At 38.2% G+C, this 21,876-nt stretch overlaps 1 protein-coding gene across 3 annotated transcripts in view; it reads right to left on the reverse strand.

Moving 5' to 3' along the window:
• The window catches only part of ATP8B4 (ATPase phospholipid transporting 8B4 (putative)), a 214,187-nt gene that overhangs the window by 168,491 nt on the left and 23,820 nt on the right, over positions 1–21,876 (reverse strand). For all 3 annotated transcript variants that reach the window (XM_036932085.2, XM_036932083.2, XM_036932084.2), the window contains exon 3: positions 18,769–18,827. In XM_036932085.2, the coding sequence (XP_036787980.2) occupies positions 18,769–18,827 (59 nt within the window). The remainder of the gene's footprint in view (positions 1–18,768; positions 18,828–21,876) is intronic.

Raw genomic sequence — 21,876 nt, forward strand, 5'->3', positions numbered from 1 at the left:
TCCTTTTTTTAAACAATCTGGTCTCGTTTACCTGAACCATAAATTCTCATAACACACCCCTAATGCCCAATTAGGTCCCATTACAGGACTTTGCTCAGGTCTCTCCTTCTTAACATTTGTGGTACAAATAAACAAAGTAACACTCAAATCATTTCCCATTTCCTCTGACAATACCTCCTCAAACACTTTTACGCACATTGAGCCCTCCCTCCCCAACCCTTACACATCACAGCAAGAATATGGCATTACCTTTTCATCATCACTTATTATCAAGTTCATTCTTACATGGTCGTCTTTGCATCTTGAGTAGACCATATATGCTCCTCAAAGGTGAAAAGTAGAATTTATGACCCTTCTTAATAATAACCCCAGTAGCACTCAACACATTGACAGTCTAATCAGATAGGGCCTTTCAGCATGTTCTTCAGAGCCGCCTGAAAATTGCCTGCTATTCTAGTTTCCCTGTGTATTTTCATCCCTTTAAGCTTTCTATTATTGTTGTACATTGCTTCAAATCTTCTTTGTAAAATAGTCAACAAACACACACATTGCTAGGCATAGAGCAGGCACATGGTGAATATATTGAATTTTGAAAATCATTTTTATTTCTATAAAAAAGGAGCCGATATATCACCAATTCACCCACACACACAGGACCATGTTCTACTGTTCTGCCAGTCTGGTCTCAGAACAACACCGACACATCATTATAATTTGGGCCTAAAGAAGCCCAGTGACCCTCCAAGCTCACACACCCAGAACAATGCAAACCACTTTTTCTCTTCTACCCTTAACTACTTATTCTGAGATAAGAGAAAAGAGAAGCAATTGTGGAAACAAACAAAACCCCATTTAAATGGGTGAGAGGTAAATGGAAAGGGTTCGTGTTAACGGGAGTCCTGGCCATGTCACTGTGGTACCTGAGAGTTAGTGGTTATCACACTGAAGGAACACTCTTGAAAATCCAAACAATCAGTGTTCCACCAAGCACAAACACCCAGAGAGCCACAACAGCCTCCATCCAACAACCAGGATATCAACAAGACACTTTAAGATTCTAGGAATAAGTTAAGGTGTTACAACTGCAATTTTTTAATGGAAGGCTTTCTATATAAGCATGCAAAACTGCTAAATTTTCACCAACTTTTAAAAGCCAGTGCACCTCCTGAATAGTATCAATAATTCAAAAAAAATCCTTTAGAGATCCCCATCTCCCTTTGTGCCTGAAATACATTCAAATACTAGGTGTCCAGCTTTACTGAAGTGTCTGAGTTAAACGCAGAAAAACTTTCTCAATACTCAAATGAATTCATCTCCCTTCTCGAAGTCTGTTCAAGTTTAGGAAAATTAAAATTGGATAGAGTGTGCCTATGCCTATGTGAGAAAGAGAAAACAAAAGCCGATGTTTTCCAACATCATTTCTTTCTTTTTAAATGAAGTCAGAAAATAGCCATAATTAATCTAACTCTTTTTTCTGACATTTTTTGACACCAACACATTTTCATACAATTACAACTGTTTTCATTATTTCTACCATTTAGTTTGAACTCCTTTAATAAGGATAATGAGTCTGGCTGCTTGGCTCACTCTCAAAATCTGGCAAATAACTGTAACATTAACACATTTTAATACAACAACTGCTTTCATTACTTCCATTATTCATTCCTATTATTAACCGAGACAGCTTTGAACTCCTTTCTAGTGAGACTAATAATTCTAATACTTGGCTCGCTCTCCCTCCACTCCCCAAACCACTTGGTGTTATACATCTTGGCAGTCTGAAATCTCTCTTGTAGCTTTATATTTCCGACCTTCCAGTTTTCACAGTATCGTGTCTAATGTACCAATTAATTTCACTTAGAGTCATTAACCTTGTCTTTTGTTTATGTTCTAATCCCTTTATCTCTTCAAAGCACTTTTGATATTTTCTTAAGCCTGTGCTGTGTTTTATAATATGCTTTGGCTTTCTTGATAAATTGAGGTCCTCTAGGTATTAAAATTCTTCCTTCAGCCTTTCCAGAGAAAAGCTTGCTTGGCCAGGCTTAGTGCTTGTGGAAATCCCACCATTTGTCTGAGCTTCGTGTAAATTTTTCTCCCAAGTTCTTAGCTACAACTGCCAAGGGTAAGATTTAAGGTCATTCTTAGTCTCACATTTGTAAAATTTTATATCTCTTTTATCTGCCTCTGTCTCCGGAGTATAAAAATCTTACTAATAGGTGTGTGAGGGAAGTAGAGGAAATTTGGGGATTTTGTTTGTTCTGTTATTGTTTATCCTTCAGGACTGGTCAAAAGAGCAACATAGTTTGGCACACATGGTGTGGGGGAGGGGTCACGGGGAAGACAGTGAAGCACAGAGAAGACAAGCAGTGACTCTGTGGCATCATACTACACTGATAGTGACTGTGGTGGGGTGTGAGGGGCACTCGATAATAGGGTTGAATGTAGTAACCACAATGTTGCTTATGTGAAATCTTCATAAGATCGTATATCCATGATACCTTAATAAAAAGAAAAAAGAGCAACATAGTATCATGGATAAAACAGGCTTTGGAATCTGGCCGATCTGAATTAGAACTCTAGCTGTGTCACCTGTGTGACCTTAGATAAGTTACTAAGTGGAACCCCACTTCTTGCTAGGCTTTGTGGACAATCACCAGTATGTGCCAACCACCTGGTGCACAGCTGGACTCCCAGCTAGAAGAGTGGGAAGCATTTTCCAGCTATGTTACCTTGAGCAAGTCACTTAAGATCTCTGTGTCTCAATGTTTCATATATAAAAACAAGATAATATAAAAGTGCTCTCTTCATAGAATTGTTGTGAGATTACACAAGGGCAATGTAGTGGCACACTTAGAACCATGACTTTTATCTGGCAAGCACTGTATGTGTGTAAGCTATCACCACTATCTTTATTGGTAGTATCACTGTTAACCATGTATCTGTCAATATCCACTCTGAGAATGTCAGGAAAATTTCCTGGACTCATTGAATGCTTTGCACAGAACAGGTTAGCAGTCAATATCTCACTGAATTATTATCATTTCCACATGGTTTATTTGGCAAGGTGGGGAAGGGCTGCTCTCAACTATCACCACCATTTAACTGTTAGTCTTCTTGTTTTTAGATATATTTGTTTCTCTACTATTGAATCATTTGTGTAACTTATCAGCAACTTCTACACCTTCAGCTTCATAGATTTGCTTATTTTTTGGCATGATACCTGCTACAAAAAGTTTACACCTTTAGCCAATTTCTTGGAATCTTCCTAGCATTATTATCACGAGTATCTTACTTTATCCAATGCCTTATAGGGAATCTCTAATTTACTGTAAGTCCTTGCCCACAGCCATGTTAGGTCTAAGAGAAGAAGAATCCATGTAAAAAGTTTAGTATGGAGTGTACTATACAGTAAGCTTATGATATACATTGGCTAGTCTTACTATTACCAAATATTTTTATATAAATTATCTCATTTAACTTTTAGTAAATACTCCTATGAGGAAATTCCCTATTTCAAAGATGAAATAACTGATGCTCAGAGAAACAAACAAATTGAGATCACAAATTAGCAAATGAGAGAGAGGGAGGGCCAATCCAAACTATGGTTTACCTTATCCCAAAACACTCTTTCCACACATTTGAGGATCCTTCACCATTTCTCTTTTCATCTTGTTCATAATAAGTTTTGATTTATTTCCATTTGTTTTTCAGGCTTTAAGTGGGACTATTACTTCTCCAATTACAAGAATTCCTTCTGATATCTCTTGGGATCTCTTCAAATGCATTTCCATTCAGGGTAATATCCTTTAAAGCTGAGCAAGACTGAGCAAAAGGCCTCAGGCTTCTGCCTTTCTGAAAAGGATATCCCACATAGGAAGTAGTTTAAAAGCCTTAAAGTCAGATAGCTACAGATTTGAATCCCATCTCTACATAGACTAGCTGATAGGTTAGTCTATGTAGTCTATATGATTGCTTGTTACTGTACTTCTATCCTTAAAATAACTCTATAAAATAAGTACTTCAATTTATCCCAATCTGTAGCTGAATGGACTGAGGCTGAGAATGCCCCCCCTCCCCTGCTCACTGTATGGCCAGCCATCCTGCTGGGAGTTCCCAAATCAAGATACTACCAGCCAGGCCCAGAAGGGACCCGTGCTCATTGTACAAGGGCCTGGTTCACTGCCTCCGAACCACAGTAAATAAGTAAAATACTCATGTCCCTCTGTGCTCAGCATCTTCCCTTTCTCAATTCTTGTCATTCTTGGTTTTACCAACCCATAATTCTTATTCTTTCCTTGGTATGTTTTAACTCAGAGTCCGAGCTGCCTTGTTAGATCTGCTTCAGCCATGGAATACTGTTCTACGGTCTTGCTGTTGTTAGGAAACCCAACAGAAAACATAACCGTAGCCACACATCTGTGTGCTTTTGCTCGCTATCACGCAAGCCCGAGAGAAAACCATCTCTGCACCATTGGCATGTTACCACTTCTAAAGGAAAGAAAGATCTGAAGCAATCATAGCAAATTGTTAATATCTAGTCAATCTGGATGGCAGGCACATGATGTAATAATATTTCCAATATTTTTCTGTAAGTTTTAAATATTTCATGAATAAAGTAAAAATAACTGTAAATAGACTGAAATCTTACAAAATGTGAATAAAAAATGGCTTTTCTTATAGAGCTACTACTCACAGAATGAAAATACATGTTATACATTGGAAAACAGGTAAATGCAGCCAATATGTAAATGCGTAGTTGCCTAATAGTAGATTACTTATTACCATTTTTCTCCTCAGGTCTTAAAATATACACATATCTAGTGCTCTGATTTGGAGTTTGACAGTTAAAGAACTGCCTGCAAAACAGACAGGAAGGCATGGGGCCAAATCTGGTGACAACCAGGCTAAATGACTAGATGTCAGGAGGCCACACAGAGTGGCATTAATCACCACGGGGAATTATAGTCCCTCCCTCTCTTGGGCTAAAAAGCATGTTCATCAGCCTCTTGAGAGGGATTCCTTCCCACAAAGCAGTCTTACTTTAACCAAGCTCACAAGGTTGGTGTATACAATCAGAGTGCCAGTATATTATTTTACAATGGGCAGTCTGTTATACAGACAGCATACAGACTCCCTATAGAGAAACTTACATTTGAACCTCAAATTACAATCATACATTTTTACATGATTAGCACAGCATGAGAAAAGAGGAGGTGTTAGCTACCACTATTGAATATCTGATAGCATCAAGATACAATAGCCCAATGCTTCCAACTTCATATGAGGGAAAGACCTGCCAACAAGAACAAAATGCTAAAAACAATCCCTTGGGCAAAACTCTCTCTCCTCTGGGCAGTGTCTGGATGGACATTGTCAAAGTTTGTCCCATGACTCTCACACTTCTATGCCTTAGTAGTCACCAAACACCTCTTTCAGTTGAGACTCCCTTTCACTCAGTGTGCTGGTATACTCAGTCTTATAGCAGGTCTTATAAGCCTCATGTCATAGAATCAATTCTACCAGTTTTATTTTTAGAGCTTATAAAAGACTCCATGTAGCAGCTTAAGTCATAGAAAGATGAGATCTTTATGAGGCCCATGATATAACTTCATGAAGTTATTCATCAATGTATCCAGGTCCCTAGAACAGCACAAGATACTTGACAGACAATAAATATTTCAAATGTAAATGAAAAAAGCTCATTTTTTTTAAAAGTAGTTCAGTACAAGCTTAAAGCCCACAAGTTTTAACTAATCATTCTCACCACTCACTTGATAAATACAATTGTTCAGGACCTGGGAACTTTCTCTTACATATACTTTTCCACAATCAGTCTGACTTACTTAGAGAAAATCCCCCAAATACCATTTATCACCCATCAGCCAGTACCACTACTTCTATCACCAAGTATTATTTTAGAGGTCCATTTTCATATTTTTCCTATATATTCTCATGCCCAAATGGGCATCAAAATGAACTAAGCATCAATTCTTGAGAAAGAGGATATTTTGGCGCCTCCTCTCTGAGGTTACCCTCACTCCCATCTGAGTGTGTACCGTCTTGTATCAAATAAACTTTTTTGTTGCATAAGCCAATTGCACTTGTCTCTGAACTCTTTTCCATGATAAAGACAAGAGCTCTCCAACCTCCACCTCTGGTGTTAAATGCCTGTTAGTTTCCTATTTCATCCAATTTTCTAGACTTAAGCACAAGTCTTCACTCTCTCTGTCCTACTTCAGACAAGTAGGGAAGGGCTACTGAGATCTCTGATTCGGGCTTTCAAGTCCCTGTCACTTGGGTGACTCAGATGAGACCGTAGCTGTACAATCATACTCTTTAGTAGCCTGCCTGGAAATCTCCTTTCTTTGCCTTTGGGAAGTTCTCAGAACATAATATCACTCCATCCAGTGCTCTGCAGCTCCCCCAAATCCTGGGGTGACAGGGGCTTAGTTCTCACACCATGCAGATTCAAGTGGACATGGGACACCAGGTGAACCTGGCTTCAGGAGTGGCAAGGGATGTGCCCAATGCTGAGCAGGAGTTCAGTGAGCTTCCCTCTCCTCCCTCTGTTCTCCCTTGCCCTCTGCTGCCTGTGCAGCTGCTGCTATTCACTGCTACTCTAACCTTAATGAATTCCTTCTTTACCTACACTCATCCAACCTGCTGGAGAATTCTTTCTCAGTCAGAGTCAAGAACCCTCCCCTGTCCAGGTTGAGGTTTTACCTAGTGCACAGGGAGAGACCTCCCTAGATGCAGCTGCCTGACAAAATTTTGGCAACCACAAAAGGACTCCTAACACGGTACTCACTAACCATCTAGGTAAGGAGGAATTCTATGCTTCACTTAATAAGGTACTCCTTGTCTTTTTCTCTTGGATCCTCAGTTGTTTTTGCTGCTTCTTTGGTAGGCATAGGTCAACCATTTAAAAGCCACTAAGGTGGTTGCCAATTACAGTAAGTCTGGTCATGAAACAGATTAGATTGGCTCTAGGCCACCCACCAACCTCAAGACAATGTCTGTGCATAAGGGTACACTGTGAAGCAAAACAATTCACCCTAACCCATGGCACAGTCTTCCTATTGGATGTAGTCTCAACTGCCAAGGATCCATTTCTTCCACTCTTGGTGCCTCCTCCCTGACTCAGTCTAGCACTCCTTTCTCTTGCCTGCACACCTATCACTTTCGCCTTTGGGATGGGCAGTCTGTTGGGTCTGTCTATGCCAGCCAGGGTTGCCTAGGATTTAAGCCATTTGGGGTCCCTATGAGACAGCCAAGATGAGACCTTGGCCTTTGGGCTAATCTTATCACCCATCTAATTCGATGTTGCCACATCGAGATGTTTCATCTCCCATCTGGGTGATTGAAAGTAAAGTTACCAGGATGCTCAATTAACAGGAACCTACCCGTGACTTCAAAGCCTGACACCCTTTTCCCCTTCTCCCACACTCCCATTCTTAGGGCCACAGCCAAGGATGGAGTTGAGCTATAGGGACACATATGCATGCTCAGGTGGGCCACAGGATTTTCCGTACATGCCTAATGCAGGGCTGCAAGACCTCCTGTGCATACCTGGTACAGGCCCAGGTGTGGAAGGGTGCCTCACATGACCTGCATCTACAGGTACTTTGGGGTTTCTGGGGACGCCAGGACAACCCCTAGCCTCTTGGGGATTAGGGACACCTGGTTGCCCTTGGTGGTAGTGGACTCCTTTCTCCTTTCAGATTCCAACTTAGTCATGGACGATACCTCCTCCATTCTAACTGACTCCCCACTAAGATGCATCCTCAAAAATCAGGAAGTCTTTAAACTGAACTCCCTGAAATGAAAGAATTTAATCATCTGCAGCACACCCTGGCTCCCAAATGGCACTCTAAACTACTTGTCCTTAGGGTCTACTCTTAAAAACTGAGAGACTATTAAGTTTGATGGGCTAAAATGAAAGAAGCTGATTTCCTTCTGTAACACCAGTTGGCTTCAACACAAACTGCCAAGCAGAAAAAATGGCCCCTAAATGAGACCCTTAATTAAAACATTATTTTGCAATTGAATATGAGTAACTAGAAAATCTTTGTATCAGTTTCTCTGTCTGTATGTTACCTCTGGATGGTATTGCTAAAAATTAATTGGTTTAAAGATAAGTGCTCATAATAACTGGGGATTCCAAACCTTTCAGAAATTCTGGTAGAAAATATTCAGCATCAATGCAAATTTAAGTTTAATTAAAACAGGCATGTCTTTAAGGTTATCAGCATTAAAATGAAAACTTTTATTCTGCCTAGGTTTAAAGTCATTCAAGTTGATGTTATAAATCTCTCAAAAAACAAAAAGACTTGGGAGAATGGGTGATTTTGATGTTTAATGAAGCTTTGCAGGCAATCTAGCAAGGTTCTTACGAACAAGTGAACTAAATAGGTGTAGTAGGTAAACTCTTTAACAATAATTATGTATTACAATATGTATACTCAAAAAGAGTTTGAAAATCTTTTTGGTAACCTGAAACCTTAAAGTTTTGCTAAGTTCAGTAATGAGTCAAGTTGATGAGTTAGATTACTTCCAAATAAGATAAAATAATGAAACATTAATTACTGAATATAGGTTTATCCACTTTGGCGTCCTTATTATGGAGACACTAAGACAAATTTGGATCTGTTAGTTAACATATTTTGTGTTTATTGAAAGATTGTACTATGAAGACCACATGTTTCTAGAACTTATGAAGTATATTCATAAATTTGCCAGTCTAAAGAATGCAGGTGTAATTGTTTCTTAGTTTTCACTGAAAATTGAGGTTTCTAGGGATTTTAAATTCTAATTATCAAGTACACACCAAGATTAGAATTTTGTTTTCTGTTTGTTAAAAGGATATTTTTTCTTGAACTATTAATCTTCTCTTAATATTGAGAGAGTGTGAAGGGTTTTTTTATCAGAATAATTCCTTGTGCTTAATGCCTCAATCAGGTGTTTGGGTACTTAAGAAAAGAAAATCCTAATGTTAAAAGAGCTAAGAGCTAGGCTTTGCTAACAACAATGTAACTGTCTGTACTTGCTTTTAAAATCTTTTATTGTCACTTTGGATAAATGGAAAAGTGCTGTTTCATGGCTACTTGGTACCTTAAAAACTTGATATTTTTTTACAACTTCCCAATATCAAATTCAAAAAGATCCTTTTTTACCTCTAGTTAACTTTGAGGTTTTTTTCAGAGGGTATCTGGGACATGTCAGACTAATTTCTCCTCATAAAGGAGAAATATTTACCTAATTCAGCTTATTTATTTGATATATAAAACTACCTGGGAAGCATTGTCAAATGAATTATCCTAAATTTTAGATTATTGAACTGTGACATATTACAGAAATCACCAAAATTCCTTGTCAATTGCCCATTTTTAAGTCTTTTTTCATTTATAAATAGTTATTGTTTTACTTCAGAACTAGTAGAAAACTAGATTCAAGCAGAGCAAGAATTAATTACATAACAATGAGTAAACTGAGGAGAATGATTTTAATTTTTATGACTTTTTGTTTCAAATGTTTCTGATCTTAAAATATATATGTGTGTGTTTATTTTTAAACTTTTTCTCTTAAGCTAACATACAACAGTTTAGCAAATTAAACTTTTATAAACAAAATTGAAACACTTCTCTTTCTCTCTCTACCCAATCCCTCCAGAATTTGGAACCTCTCAGTGAGTATCTTTATATTTTATGCCAGTATATTTATTCACATAAGTTCAATAAGAATCTATTCTACTTGTGATATCACCTCACACCAGTTAGGATGGCCACTACCGAAAGGCAAGACACAACAAATGTTGGCAAGGATGTGGAGAAAGGGGAATCCTCCTACACTTCTGGTGGGAATTTAAATTAGTTCAAACACTGTGGAAAGCAATAAGGAGGTTCCTCAACAAATTAAAAATAGAGATACCATTTGACCCAGAAATTCCACTCCAAGGAATTTACCTGAAGAAAACAAGATCCCTGATTCAAAACCATGCACCCCTATGTTTATCACTGAGCTGCTTACACTAGCCAAGATATGGAAGAACCTAAATTTCCATCAATAGAATGACAGGATAAAGATGATGTGTTATATATACCCAATGGAATACTATTCAGCCATAAAAAGAAAAGAAATCCCAGAAAAAGAAGGGAGGAAAAAAAAGAACCTTTAGATTGTGTTTGAAACAGGGTAATAGGAGAGTTAAGTTAGATTGTTAGATAGTAAAGAAGCTGCCCTTGAACCTTTGGTAACCACAAATCTAAAGCCTGAAATGGCAAAGTATATATCTATCAATGATCACCACAAATGTAAGTGGATGGAATGCACCAATCAAAAGACACAGAGTTACAGAATGGATTTAAAAACAAGACCCATCTACATGCTGCCTACAATAGACACACTTTAAACTCAAAGATACAGACTAAAAGTGAAGGGATGGAAAAAGATTTCAGTCAAATAATAGGGAAATAAAAGAAGTTCCAGTACTTTTATCAGACAAAATAGACTTCAAAACAAAGTACCAAGAGACAAAGAAGAATATTATGTAATGATAAAGGGGTCACTCCAACAAGAGAAGGTAACCATTGTAAATATCTATACACTCAACATAGGAGCACCTACATATGTGAAACAAATACTAACAGAATTAAAGGGAGAAAGAGAATGCAATGCATTCATTTTAGGAGACTTCAACACACCACTCACTCCAAAGGACAGATCAACCAGACAGAAAATAAGTAAGGAGACAATATCACTGAACAACACATTAGAACACATGGACCTAACAGACATCTACAGAGCACTCCACCCAAAAGTAGCAGGATACACATTCTTCTCAAGTGCACATGGAACATTTTCAAGAATAGATCACATGCAAGGACACCAAAAGAGCCTCAGTAAATTCAGAAGGATTAAAATTGTACCAACCAGCTGCTCAGACCACAAAGGTATGAAACTAGAAATAAATTATGCAGAGAAAATGAAAAAGTCCGCAAATACAAGGAGATGTAACAACATGCTTCTAAATAATCAATAGATCAATGACCAAATAAAAACAGAGATCAAGCAATATATGGATACAAATGAAAACAACAACTCAATACCCAAAAATCTGTAGGACACAGCAAAGGCCATTCTAAGAAGAAAGTATATTGTAGTACAGGCTTACCTCAAGAAAGAAGAACAATCCCAAATGAAGAGTCTAAACTCACAATTATTGAAACTAGAAAAAGAAAAACAAATGAAGCCCAAAGTCAGTAAAAGGAGGGACACAATAAATATCACTGCAGAAATAAATAAAATTGAGAAGAACAAAATGATAGAAAGAATCAATGAAAGCAGGAGCTGGTTCTTCAAGAAAATAAACAAAACAAATAAACCCCTAGCCAGACTTATCTACACACATAAACACAATCAGAAATGAGAAAGGAAAAATCACTACAGACACCACAGAAATACAAAGAATTATGAGAGAATACTATGAAAATTACATGCTAACAAACTGGATAACCTAGAAGAAGTGGACAACTTGCTAGAAAAATACAACCTTCCAAGACTGACCCAAGAAGAAACATAAAATCCAAATGGACCAATTACCATCAATGAAATTGAATTGTAATCAAAAAACTACCTAGAAAAAAACCCCTGCAACAGATGGCTTCACCACTGAATTTTACCAAATTTAGAGAAGACCTAAGACCCATTCTCCTTAAAGATTTTCAAAAAGTAGAAGAGGAGGGAATACTTCCAAATTCATTCTATGAGACCAGCATCATTCTAATACCAAAACCAGGCAACAACACCACAAAAAAAGAAAATTACAGACCAATATCCCTGATGAACACAGATTCAAAAATACTCAACAAAATATTAGCAAACTGAATTCAAAAATACATCAAAAAGATCATCCATCATGATCAGGTGGATTCATCCCAGGGATGCAAGGATGGTCCAACATTTGAAAATCCATCAACATCATCCACTACATCAACAAAAAGAAGGACAAAAACTACATGATCATCTCCATAGCTGCTGAAAAAGCATTCAACAAAATTCAACATCCATTCATGATCAAAACTCTCAACAAAATGGGTATCTCAACATAATAAAGGCCATATATGACAAACGCACAGCCAACATACTTAACAGCGAGAAGCTGAAAGGTTTTCCTTTAAGATCAGGAACAAGACAAGGATGCCCACTCTCTTCACTTTTATTCAACATAGTTCTGGAGGTCCTAGCCACGGCAATCAGATAACACAAAGAAATAAAGGGCATCCAGTTGGGCAAGGAAGAAGTCAAACTGTCCCTGTTTGCAGATAACATGATATTGTACATAAAAAAATCCCTAAAGAATCCATTCCAAAACTACTAGATCTAATATCTGAATTCAGCAAAGTTGCAGGATACAAAATTAATACACAGAAATCTGTTGCATTCCTATACACTAATGATGAACTAGCAAAAAGAGAAATCAGGAAAACAATTCCATTCACAATTGCATCAAAAAGAATAAAATACCACCTAGGAATAAACCTAACCAAGGAAGTGAAAGACCTATACCCTGAAAACTACAAGACAATCTTAAAAGAAATTAAAGAGGACACTAACAAATGGAAATTCATCCCATGGTCTTGTGTAGGAAGAATTAATATTGTCAAAATAGCCATCCTGCCTAAAGCAATCTATAGATTCAATGCAATACCTATCAAAATACCGACAGTGTTCTTCAATGAACTAGAGCAAATAGTTCTAAAATTAATATGGAACTACAAAAGACCCCGAATAGCCAAAGAAATCCTGAGAAGGAAGAATAAAGCAGGGGGAATTACGCTCCCTGACTTCAAGCTCTACTACAGTAATCAAGACAATTTGGTACTGGTACAAGAACAGACCCATAGACCAGTAGAACAGAATGGAGAGCCCAGATATAAATCCAAGCATATATGGTCAATTAATATAAAATAAAGGAGTCATGGGCATACAAAAGGGAAATGACAGCCTCTTCAACAGCTGGTGCTGGTAAAGCTGGACAGCTACATGTAAGAGAATGAAACTGGATTATTGTCTAACCCCATACACAAAAGTAAACTCAAAATGGATCAAAGACCTGAATGTAAGTCATGAAATCATAAAACTCTTAGAAAAAAATACAGGCAAAAATCTCTTGGACATAAACATGAGCAACTTCTTCATAAACATATCTCTCCAGGTAAGGGAAGCAAAATCAAAAACGAACAAGTGGGACTATATCAAACTAAAAATCTTCTGTACAGCAAAGGATACCATCGGTAGAACAAAAAATCCTACAGTATGGGAGAATATATTCATAAATTACATATGTGATAAGGGGTTGACATCCAAATTATATAAAGAGCTCATGCACCTCAACAAACAAAAAGAAAATAAGCCAATTAAAAAATGGGCAGAGGAGCTGAAAAGACACTTCTCCAAAGAAGAAATTCAGATGGCCAAGAGGCACCTGAAAAGATGCCCCACATCGATAATCATAAGAGAAATGCAAATTAAAACCACAATGAGATATCACCTCACACCAGCTAGGAGGCCACCATCCAAAAGACAAACAACAACAAATGTTGGTGAGGATGTGGAGAAAGGGGAACCCTACTACACTGCTGGTAGGAATGTAAGCTAGTTCAACCATTGTGGAAAGCAGTATAAAGGTTCCTTAAAAACTAAAAATAGAAATACCATTTAACCCAGGAATTCCACTCCTATGAATTTTCCCTAAGAATGCAGCAGCCCAGTTTGAAAAAGACATATGCACCCCTATGTTTATCACAGCACCATTTACAATAGCCAAGAAATGGAAGCAACCTAAGTGTCCATCAGTAGATGAATGGATAAAGAAGATGTGGTACATATACACAATGGAATATTATTCAGCCATAAGAAGAAAACAAAACCTACCATTTGCAACAACACGGATGGAGCTAGAAGGTATTATGCTCAGTGAAATAAGCCAGGTGGAAAAAGACAAGTATCAAATGATTCCACTCATTTGTGGAGCATAAGAACAAAGAAAAAACTGAAGGAAAAAAACAGCAGCAGACTCACAGAACCCAAGAATGGACTAACAGTTACCAAAGGGAAAGGGACTGGGGAGGATGGATGGGAAGGGAGGGATAAGGGGGGAAAAGGGGCATTATGATTAACACACATAATGTAGCAGGGGGGATACGGGAAAGGCAGTATATACAGAGAAGACAAGTAATGATTCTATTGCCTCTTACTACACTGATGGACAGTGACTGGAATGGGGTATGTTGGGGGGACTTAATAATAGGGGGAGTCTAGTAACCATAATGTTGTTCAAGTAATTGTACATTAATGATATCAAAAAAAAGAAAATACTCAACAAAATCTTAGCAAACTGAATTCAAAACTACATCTAAAAAAAAAAGATCAACCATCATGATCAAGTGAGATTTTTTCCAGGGATGCAAGGATGGCACACTATTAGAAAATCCATCAACATCATCCACCACATCAACAAAAAGAAGAACAAAAATCACATGATAATCTCCATAGATGTCAAAAAAGCATTTGAAAAAATTCAACATCCATTCATGATAAAAACTCTCAACAAAATGGGTATAGAGAGCAAGTACCTCAACATAATAAAGGCCATATACAAGAAACCCCATAGCCAATATCATACTTAACAGTGAGAAGCTGAAAGCTTTTCCTCTAAGATCAGGAACAAGACAAGGATGCCCATCTTCCCTTTTATTCAACATAATACAGGAAGTCCTAGCCACGCAATCAGACAACACAAAGAAATAAAAGGCATCCAGATTAGTAAGGAAGAAGTTAAGCTGTCATTGTTTGCAGATGACTTGATATTGTACATAACAACCCCTAAAGAACCTACCCCAAAACTATTAGAACTAATAACTGAATTCAGCAAAATTGCAGGATAAAAAGTTAATACACAGAAATCTGTTGCATTCCTATACACTAATGATGAACTAGCAGAAAGAGAAATCAGGAAAACAATTCCATTTACAATTGCATCAAAAAGAATTAAATACCTAGGAATAAACCTAACCTAAGAGGTGAAAGACCGGATAACTACAAGAAACTCATGAGAGAAATTAAAGAAGACACTAGTAAATGGAAATCTATACCTTGTTCATGGACAGGAAGAATTATTATTGTCAAAATGGCCATCCTGCCTAAAACAATCTACAGATTCAATGCAATCTCTATCAAAATTTCAACAGCATTCTTCAGTGAACTAGAACAAATAGTTCTAAAATTCATATGGAACCACAAAAGACCCCAATTAGCCAAAGCAATCCTAAGAAGGAAGAATAAGCTTGGGGAATTATGCTCCCTGACTTCAAGCTCTACTAAAAAGCCACAGTAATCAAGACAATTTGATACTGACACAAGAACAGGCCCATAAACTAATGGAACAGACTAGAGAGCCCAGATAGAAAACCAAGCATATATGATCAATTAATATACGATAAAGGAGCCATGGGCATCCAATGGGGAAATGACAGCCTCTTCAACAACTGGTGTTGGCAAAACTGGACATATGCAGGAGAATGAAGTTGGGTTATTGTCTAACCCCATACACAAAGGTAAACTTGAAATGGATCAAAGACCTGAATATAAGTCATGAAACCATAAAACTCTTAGAAGAAAACATAGGCAAAAATCTCGAATATAAGCATGAGCAACTTTTTTCTGAAAGCATCTCCTTAGGCAAGGGAAACAAAAGCAAAAATGAACACATGGGACTACATCAAACTAAAAAGCTTCTGTACAGCAAAGGACACCATCAGTAGAACAAAAAGACATCCTACAGTATGGGAGAATATATTCATAAATGACATATCTGACAAGGGGTTAACATCCAAAATATATAAAGAATTCACATGCCTCAACACCCAAAAGCAAATAACTCAATTAAAAAATAGGTGGAGGATGTGAAAAGACACTTCTCCAAAGAAGAAATTCAGATGGCCCACAGGCACATGAAAAGATGTTCCACATTGCTAACTTAATTAAAACTACAATGAGATATCACTTCACACTAGTTAGGATGGCCAACATTCGAAAGACAAGGAACAAAAAATGCCGGCAAGGGTGCAGAAAAGGGGGAACCCTCCTACATTGTTGATGTGAATGTAAATTAGTTCAATCATTGTGGAAAGCAATATGGAGGTTCCCCAAAACACTAAAAGTAGAAATACCATTTGACCCAGGAATTCCACTCCTAGGAATTTATCCAAAGAGAACAAGATACCAGATTCAAAAAGACATATGCACCCCTATGTTTATCAAAGCACTATTTACAATAGCCAAGGTATAAAAGCAACTTAAGTGCCCATCAGTAGATGAATGGATAAAGAAGATGTGGTACATATACACAATGGTATACTTTTCGGCCATGAGAAAGAAACAAATCCTACCATTTGCAACAACATGGATGGAGCTGGAGGACATTATTCTCAGTGAAATAAACCAGGCAGAGAATGGCAAGTACCAAATAATTTCAGTCATTTGTGGAATATAACAACAAAGCAAAACTGAAGGAACAAACAGCAGCAGACTCACAGACTCCAAGAAGAGACTATCGGTTACCAAATAAAAGAGGGTGGTGAGGATGGGTGGGGAGAAAGGAAGAAGGGGGTTAAGGGGCATTATGATTAATGCACATAATGCAGTGGGGTCACGGGGAAAGCAGTATAGCACAGAGAAGGCAAGTAGGGCCTATTGCATCTTACTATGCTAATGGTGGTGACTGTAATAGGGTGGGGGTGGGGACATGATAATATGGGTGAATGTAGTAACCACAATGTTTTTCATGTGAGACCTTCATAAGATTGTATATCAATGATGCTTTTAAAACAACAAAAAAAGAAGAAAAGAAATCCTGCCATTTGCAACAACATGGATGGATCTAGAAGGTATTATGCTCAGAGAAAAAAGTCAGGCAGAGAAAGACAAATACCAAATTATTTCACTTGTTTGTGGAGTATAAAACAAAGCAAAACAGAAGAGACATGCATAGAATCAGATATGACCAGACAGCTTTAAGGAACTAGGGTTGACTTTATGGAGCCAATAAAGCCCCTTGGAAGAATTGGTCTGGTACCTTGGTTATCGGGTTTTCAGCAGCTTTACCAGGTGAGTAAGGAAGTTCAGTTCCTGGCAAGAGCACGAACCTCAGAATATCTTGGGAACCTTGAGAATGGAGGAATTACAGGTACTGCAAGTGAAACCTGATGGCAAGTCTCTAACTTGGCTTTCCTGGCCTCAAGAGACCTTTAAAATTTCAACCCGAAATTCCTTATGAAAAGTTTCCAGCAAAGCACATTTAAAAGAGCCTGTGTGATGAATTGCTGTTCTTGATGTACTTATGTAAATAATCAGGCCAAGTGCTTTGAAGCTAAACTTATTTTACAAACAAGTCCATCTTAATATGGTTACCTCTAGTAAAAACGAGGTTGACTGTAGAGAGAAAATAACTATGTTCAATAGTGCAGCCTTATTGGTTTTAAATTCTAATACTAGTCATTATGAAATGGACTGGATCATGAATTCTGGTTTCCTCAAAGTATCTAGCTATGACTCTCCAAATGATTCCAATTTTCTTCCATCATTTCAATTGAGGTCTTACTATTCCTAGTCCTCATATTCAGCCAAGCATCCTTAATCTCCTTGTCAAGTCTGTTCTCTCCAGTTTGCAGAAAATCTAACTCCACATGTTGCTCAGACAAGATTCTCAACCCATCCCTCACACTGATAAAGATGCATCCTGAAACCTAGTTGCATCCTCCTTTATGTGCTTTTGTCCATCTCAGCCACTGCTGCGGCAATTCCATGTCCTCTCTGTCACTGACAAACAGCAAGGAACTTCTGTACCCATAGGTAGGGACAATGCCCTCCTCAGCAGGAAGCAGTTACAGAAGGAAGACCAACACCAACTTTCCCTTGAAAGATTTCCAGGGCCCACACTCCTTGAGGGGGGAATGAGCTAGGGCAGGGACACACGGCAAGCATCACAATTAATTTTTCCTGCCTGTGGTGAAAAATGCTGAGATATAAGTAGTAAAGTAAGAACAGGAGGGGTTCCATCTTCAGTCTAAGATTCCATTTTAAAAACCAGGGAATTAGGAGGTAAGATTCCTAACATATTTTATGGTAATCAGTCAATAACTTACCCTATCTTAATGCAGGGCAGGCAATCCTAAATGATATGTCCCCATGACTCGAGGGTAACTACTATCTTGGAGTAGGACAGGATCAAGAAATTCCTTGTGTTAAGTTTATCTTACAGAATATCAAAAGGACAGATGACGGATGATGACACAGTGTCCCTCACTGGAGACAGACATCATGAGACCACATGTCAAGCCTACACCCACCCTTTGCCCCATTCTTGAAAGCCTTCTAAGACAGAATCCTAAGCCCTTAAGCACACCTCCTCTCTGAGGATGCCTGTACTCCTGTCTGGGTATGTACTGTCTTATATCAAATAAACTTTCTTGTCACATTAAAAAAAAAAACAGAAAGAGGATATTCCCATATCAAACAATATAACATACCACTCCTAGTGCAGGAGAGAAATAAGCACATAAACATTAATAATACCTGTATTTATGGAAACATACAGCACCCTGCTACTAAAACGGGCCAACAAAGGAACTTTTTGGTGAAGGCATGAATCCAACTGTCCTTCAGGTAAGACCAACCCCAGCATGCATGTGTTGTGTGTGTTCTACTCACTGCGTACTGGAACTTTTCATTATGTTCACGGTCATTGGCTTTTACAATCCGTTCCACTTCTAAAAAGAAAGAGAAATCAGGTATGAAATTTAATTTTCTACCCAAGGAAACATACAACTCATTAAGCTAACATCACTTAGGTTACTCTGATTGTCGTCAAGGTTGCAAGAATTCTTTCCTTTGAAATTTGAAGGGCATTGGTTTTTTCCAGCCTAAATGTTGGAACGTCTGTTGGAAAGTCCCAAAATGGAAAGTTGAAATGTTTATCATTGTTTTTCTGATGCCAGCCATAAAATAAAACATTATGTGTCTCCAATTTCTACACCCCTATAGCTCTACAAAGACCCTTTCTCTTAACTTCAAGTCCTTCCTAAAGGAGACAGAGCTGCTGAAAGTCAAATGCTGCCCTTGAAAAGAGATTTCTTTTTTCTAAAAAGTCAAAAAATATAACAGCCAAACAAAACCATACTGAAGCAGCCAGTGAGGTCATTGACTTCTTACACTCAGAGAGTCAAAGGTGGTATTTCTAAACAACCCAGGCATAGTGAGAGGAAACTCCACATTATCAGTATACTAAGACATGTCCTGAGCTGGAAGTAGTCCAAATACAGAATATCTTCTGGAAGCAAATGCAAACACCAATACAGATAACAAACTAAAAAGACAACAAACTCAAAGATCATGATAGTGAAGAAATTAAAATTTTCAAAGGGAAAGAAAAAACAGTGCCTAGAAACCCAGCAGAGCATGTTTTTGTAGTAAGGGTAGCAAGTTCTTGCTCTATGTTTACTGAATCCAGAGTTGACAAAAGTGCGGTGGTGGAATATTGAAAGCTCTGGGAAGAAGAGCAGCAAAGTAACCACCAGCTATCAGTGCTAGGCTCTCATGGCAAGTGACTCAGCCATCTCACTGGGGTCCCCTTAATCCCAATTCTCTAACTGGGTAAGTGACAGATGGTAAAATGTATAGAGATAGTGGTAAGAGTCTGAGTTTAGAGAAGGCACATGCAACCACAGAGATATAGGAGACTGGAGGGTGGAAAGTTAATTTGGAAGCACATGTTGGGGACAGGAAAGGAAGAGGAAGAGGAAGAGGAAAGAGAAGAGCTGGCTATAAAAGGGATGTGAGAAAGACAAGGGAGGGAAGAAGAAAGGAATATATTTTGTCACCTACTCCCCGACCCCATATGCCAGACACCACCAATTAGAAGAACTGACCACTTTTTCCCAAAAGACCAAGAGGAATCTATATGTCTTTACAGCCCCTTTGGCTCAGTTCTTAGGTAGAAAGCGCACCTCTGAGGACTGCTCCTGATAAACACTACAATGTCTTCGGTTATGGTTGGGTTGCTACCATTTGCAATGTTTGTCTGTTTGACATCCACCTACCATGGCTTCCTTCTCACCCATGTAACACAATCAGGTCCTCGGATTGCCGCTGTTCTCCAGGCTAGCTCACCTAATTGCTAATAAGAACAATACTAGATGCTGTCCCCAGACGACAACACCTGAGCGGGTTTGCTCAGACAGGGTGTAACTGAGGTCCAGAACCTACCAGGAAGCAACCTCTCCACAAATCATCCCCAGAAAGAAACATTTCAAACCCTGGCTATAAAAGCACCACCCTCTCTTTTTTGCTGATTACCTAACAAAGAGCAAAAATATCAAGGCCCAAAATGGCATTTGGAGGGTGAGGGAACTTAAAAGTTTAAAAAGCTGGATGATTTGTTTATACATCCCTACCTTAACCCAGTCATAGTAAAACTGCCGGCAGGAAAACAGTGGATGCTATTGGGAAGGGGAGAAGGGGTTCTCTTCTAGCAAAGGTGAACCTGTCCCACTGACAGCTGTAAATCAAAAATCAGATATGCTAATTGTATATGAATTGGCTTTAGTTTAGATCATATACATTCAGATGATTATCATTTCTAAATTTCACATTTATATGAAGCACATCCAAGTGCAGAATTCTATGGTTCTGTATCTAATTTTACTCCAAACACCAGGATCTTGACTCCTGTCCAGTGTCTCCATGTAATCACCCTCCCCAGGGACTGAGAATAGCCCTTTCCTAAAGTGGCCAAAGGAGTAATTTCTGTGCTAGGAGAGTTTAGAACCTCTTCTGGATGTCCACATTAACTCTTGTCCCATGAGACCTTGTTAGAGTTAGGAAGTCCTCTTTTCTTCTAAGTCCTTATCATTTAAACCTTCATCTTTGCTTATATACTTCCAGTAAGATTTTTTTTCTATACTGAGTCTTCTTCATGGATAAATTGTGACAGATTTTTCCATCCCTTCACTAAACTCTGCAAAACTCTCAATTTGGTTCTAGACCCTACACTTTTTTGCCTTGAACCTGGCTATGCTAGGCCCGAATTGTCTTTTTAGCAATTGACATTCTTCCATGTGCTATAACAGTGTGTGAAGGAATAGAAATCTCTCTTGGCAATAAGGGGAAGCTGAAAACAAATCCCCCATGAACAACCCCCACTGAGAATTGCTTCAGAGGTTCAATAATATAATGCCTAATATTTCATTGCATCCTGGAATCCTACCAGATGTGAAAGTAACGAAAGGAAAGTCCTCACCGATGGATGTGTGATTTCCTGGTGTAAGCTCACTCCTGCAGAATTGTTATCACTGAATTTCTCTGGTTTCATAAAAGAGTAAAGTTATACTCAAGGATGTACAAAATACAGTAAGCCAGGATGTGTTTAAAGTAGAATAAAAAAGCTTCCAGTCCACGAGAGCACACTGAGCATGTCCTTCTACCTCCCTTCACTGTAAGTTCCCACTGAAATCACAGAAACATGTTTTCTTAAAAGAAGAAAAACGTAACAGTGCTGGAAAACAAGAGTGGGGACTAGCAGAGGTTCATAAATTTTAAAGAAGCCTAGAAAATAACATAAAAGTCAGATGGGATCGATTCGACAAAAAAAAAAAAAAAGGATGAGAACAATTCTAGCCAAAAGAATTAGAAGAGTGGTCCACGCAAAGAAGTTCCAAACTCAGCTGATAAATACAAAGGTTGAGAGTCTGTTAGAGATAGGGTGACAGTGCAGTTCATGCCTACTGTCTTGGCAAAATATTAACAAGGACCCTCTCACTC

Source organism: Manis pentadactyla, chromosome 11 (assembly GCF_030020395.1).
Source record: "Manis pentadactyla isolate mManPen7 chromosome 11, mManPen7.hap1, whole genome shotgun sequence".
Lineage (NCBI taxonomy): Eukaryota > Metazoa > Chordata > Mammalia > Pholidota > Manidae > Manis > Manis pentadactyla.